We start from the raw sequence: 3,594 nt of genomic DNA, 5'->3' as shown, positions 1-3,594 counted from the left end.
ACGGTGTGAGGTGAATGGTAATACATTTTATTTTTTTATTAATAAACGAAAAGTTTTAAAGGAAAATTGCTAGAGAGATAAAAGTTTCTAAAAGAACCAGTTTATCTAATGCGTATTTTTGGATATCGAGTTTTTACGAAATATAAAAGTTATGGCAAAAAATGGCTTGAGGGGTGGTTATTTCAACCCCTTTCGAGGGGTTAAAATTTTCGAAAAATAGTTGAAAACTCGCATCTGTATTAGTAAACAACCTGTAAAAAATTTGTTATTTGTACCTCGTTCGGTTTTCAAATTACAGCCAATTTTCTTAATTTTTTTGGAAACTTAGATGGCCCATATCTCTTCAGGGGTGAACATTTTACTAAGGCGATTTTTTGCAGATCGTGTTCTTTTGAGATGTAGACTCACTGGTATCATTTATGCTACTCCATTCAAAAACACCCTGTATATTAATATAAATAAAAATATAAAATTACCGTAATTTGAGTAATATCCTTGATATCACAAATAGTTGGACAATTTTTCAGAAAGCTTTCACTATTTGTTATATCTTTATCTGTAACTTCTTTATAAAATAACCACCACGGTTGCCACATCGGAATTAACTTGGTTACATCTTCTGACCTGTCAAAAATATTTTTAATATAAAATATATAGATATTGTATTCGACTTTGTAAAAGTCCGCCGTCTATGAAAATATGGCAAATATACAGGGTATATTAAAATGCTCAGCAAAACTTCAACAGCACAAATTAACGAAAAACTTCGTAACTAGAAACGCTTCATTATAAAGAAACAAGGACTTAAAGTAAAAAAATGTGTATTTTAACTTGCAGCTGAAGCGATTTCATTCAAATCTAGTATGTATCTTTAAGCATATATATAATAAAACCTTCAAAGACGAAAATTACTGCACATATGGAAATCTTGTTTAAGTAAAAAAATTATATTTGTTGTAACAAGACGGCTTACCCTAGAATATTTTTTTGGTGCGGTTTGAGAACATAATAAAGTTAGCAGACCAACTTTTAATATTTTGTAATTCCAATTGTCAGAATTTGCTATATATTTGCTCTGGCAACAATTTTTGTGCTACGGTTATATTAAAAAAAGTATCTCGTTAACTTTATCAATTTAACAATTTTTTACAATTCGAATTGCGCCCGAATTTGTCATAAATTTTCCATAAAGGAATGGCAAAAACTTTGCTGCGATTATATTTTTTTTAAAACAAGGGGCAGCTATATAAAATTAGTGAGCTACCCTCTTGAAAAACAAACGTTTTGCAATTATGGTTACACCAGAATTTGCCATAAATAAATGTCTAAAACTATTTTTTGCGCCACTTATATTGCTTTGTCCACATACTCAAAAAACATAAAATATTTTAATTTGAAGGACTCATCCTCAGACTCATCGATCATTTTTTAGGCAAGGCCCCCATTAAAATTTTCCAAGGAATGCAGTCCTAAATTTTCTGTTCATACTTGTGCAACGCCCTGTATATAAAATTGTTTCATTTGGGTACAGAGGATTGTGAAGATGATGCAAATTAAAAGTATTACTGAAGATAAAAGTCATTTGTTACATGTACCTGAAGTTCTGAATGTTCATTTAAACGAAAATGTACCTAATATGTATTTCTTTTACATAGTACATATTTACAATGATTTTAATTTTGGTCAGCGGTTTACCCTCACATGTGCTTTTATGATCTGTACTGACAAAAGTAGCAGTTCTAAAGTTAAGAAGTTACAATTTCATAATAAAAAAAGATTAAAAAAATCGAAAAAAAAATTAATAAATTGGGTGAGCATGTCCTTATAATCGATTTTAATATTACAATTATTACTGCATTATCAGAAAAATTAAATATAAGTAAAAAACATTGTGCCTCTGATAAATGTCAATTGTGTTTCCGCGAATATGGATTTGTTCAATAAGGATTTTGAATTGTTTGAAAACATAAAACACACCACATAAATGAGACAACCCCCAAATCCAAAGCCAAAGGCTGTGCGGAAGGGGGGCTACACTTGAAAAAACGTGGGCAAATTCCCATTATCCATCGACATTGCTAGTGCCGGCACCAGGGATCAAACCCGAACCAAAGTAAGAAGTCTGGACGAAAAATGCTTGCCACTGCATGCTCGATCAACTACGCTATCGTGGTGAGTTTAATGCGCATACAGTTCTGCAGCGATTAAGAATTAGTTTCATATAGTTCACGATTTCAGAACCAAAACAAAGCTCAGATATTTAAAGAAATGTCAAAACTATAGAACACATAGTAACTTGCAGATAACCAATAATTGTATATTGCAGTATTACTAAATAAATTATGGAAACAAAAAAAAACTAACAGTGAACATTCAACAAATTCTCTAATTAATTTGTCCTAGTACCTATGTGTCAAATAAAAACTTATTGACTGGTATGTGTATATTTCCTACCTTAAAAACGCTACAAATTCTTGTCTTTCATCTTCAGTCAACCTGTCCCATACTTCATCAGCATCATCTAAATTAACACCCGATAATCTTTCAGCGATATCTTCATAACTGTCGTCATCATCAGAATCAAGCTTTTCCAAATCTCCTAAGTTTGAATTTTCATCTATAGCATTGTTAAAGGTGTTAGATAATCTATCATTTGCATAAGTTTTTTGTAACAGCTCCAACATTTTTTTCTTCTCATCGTCGCTGCTGTTTAAACTGATATCTTCTAAAATATTATCTTTATAAAAATATTCGCTGCACTGCAAATGAATATTTGCTCGATAACAGTTTAAGGAACAATATGGGATATTGCATTTAGGACAACAATATTTTGCAAAAACATCATGACAACTGAAAATTAAAAGTTATTTGATGTATTTATTATTGAAATCTAATGTAGAAAAATTCACATACATTTTACATATATTTGCCACGTTGTCTTCTACAGAGTTGTTACTAGCTACATCCATTATCGCAGTACAGTATTAAAAAATTACAATCAAGAAAATAAAATAGCCTAAAACTTTATTTACAAAAAAAACATGGATTTGACAGTATACCATGGACCGTATAGTCTATGCAGTACGTTTGTACCTTTACCAGAGAATACTATATCAACGAGAAGCGACAGCAAGGCTTTCTGCGTTAACAGTTTTCGTTTGCGCATGCGCAAATTGGGTTGTGTTGTTGTCAGTTGTCAGTGCCTGTCAGAGCCGCCAAATATAAGGCTTTTTTTCGCGAGTGAATATTGGTGAATACGTCTGACTTGTAGTTACTGTTTCTATCTCTTTTAATCTTATTTCTAACCTTGTCTAACCTGAACAGATGACGAAAATGTATATATTCACTATTCAGTGATATGTAGTATGTACTTTGACGACTTTGACATATGGGTTTTAACTTCTAACCAGTAACCATAATTTGTCATCATTTATTGCTTCCAGTAATCTAGTGTTGTGGGAATTGGTGTTATATCTCACTATATATTATATGTATTTGCTTCAAATAAAACTGAAGTAATATATCAATGCTTTCTTTGGAATATTTTTAAGTGGCAAATTTAAAAAGCGTGAAAAGTATGTAGATTCTGACGTT

The 3,594-nt window shown here is 31.2% G+C and overlaps 1 protein-coding gene across 1 annotated transcript in view; it reads right to left on the bottom strand.

Annotated features, from left to right (window-relative positions):
• LOC108915513 (zinc finger HIT domain-containing protein 2) overlaps positions 1–3,118 on the bottom strand; it is a 10,779-nt gene extending 7,661 nt beyond the window's left edge. Inside the window, exons 1-3 of the mRNA XM_018721567.2 lie at positions 2,914–3,118; positions 2,455–2,850; positions 477–624 (exon numbers count right to left, since the gene is read on the bottom strand). Of these exons, the coding sequence (XP_018577083.1) occupies positions 477–624; positions 2,455–2,850; positions 2,914–2,969 (600 nt within the window). The 5' untranslated portion in view covers positions 2,970–3,118. The remainder of the gene's footprint in view (positions 1–476; positions 625–2,454; positions 2,851–2,913) is intronic.
• Positions 3,119–3,594: the final 476 nt, after the last annotated feature.

This window comes from Anoplophora glabripennis, unplaced genomic scaffold (assembly GCF_000390285.2).
Source record: "Anoplophora glabripennis isolate ALB-LARVAE unplaced genomic scaffold, Agla_2.0 scaffold1185, whole genome shotgun sequence".
Taxonomy (NCBI): Eukaryota; Metazoa; Arthropoda; class Insecta; order Coleoptera; family Cerambycidae; genus Anoplophora; species Anoplophora glabripennis.
This window is presented reverse-complemented; position numbering and strand designations above follow the sequence as displayed.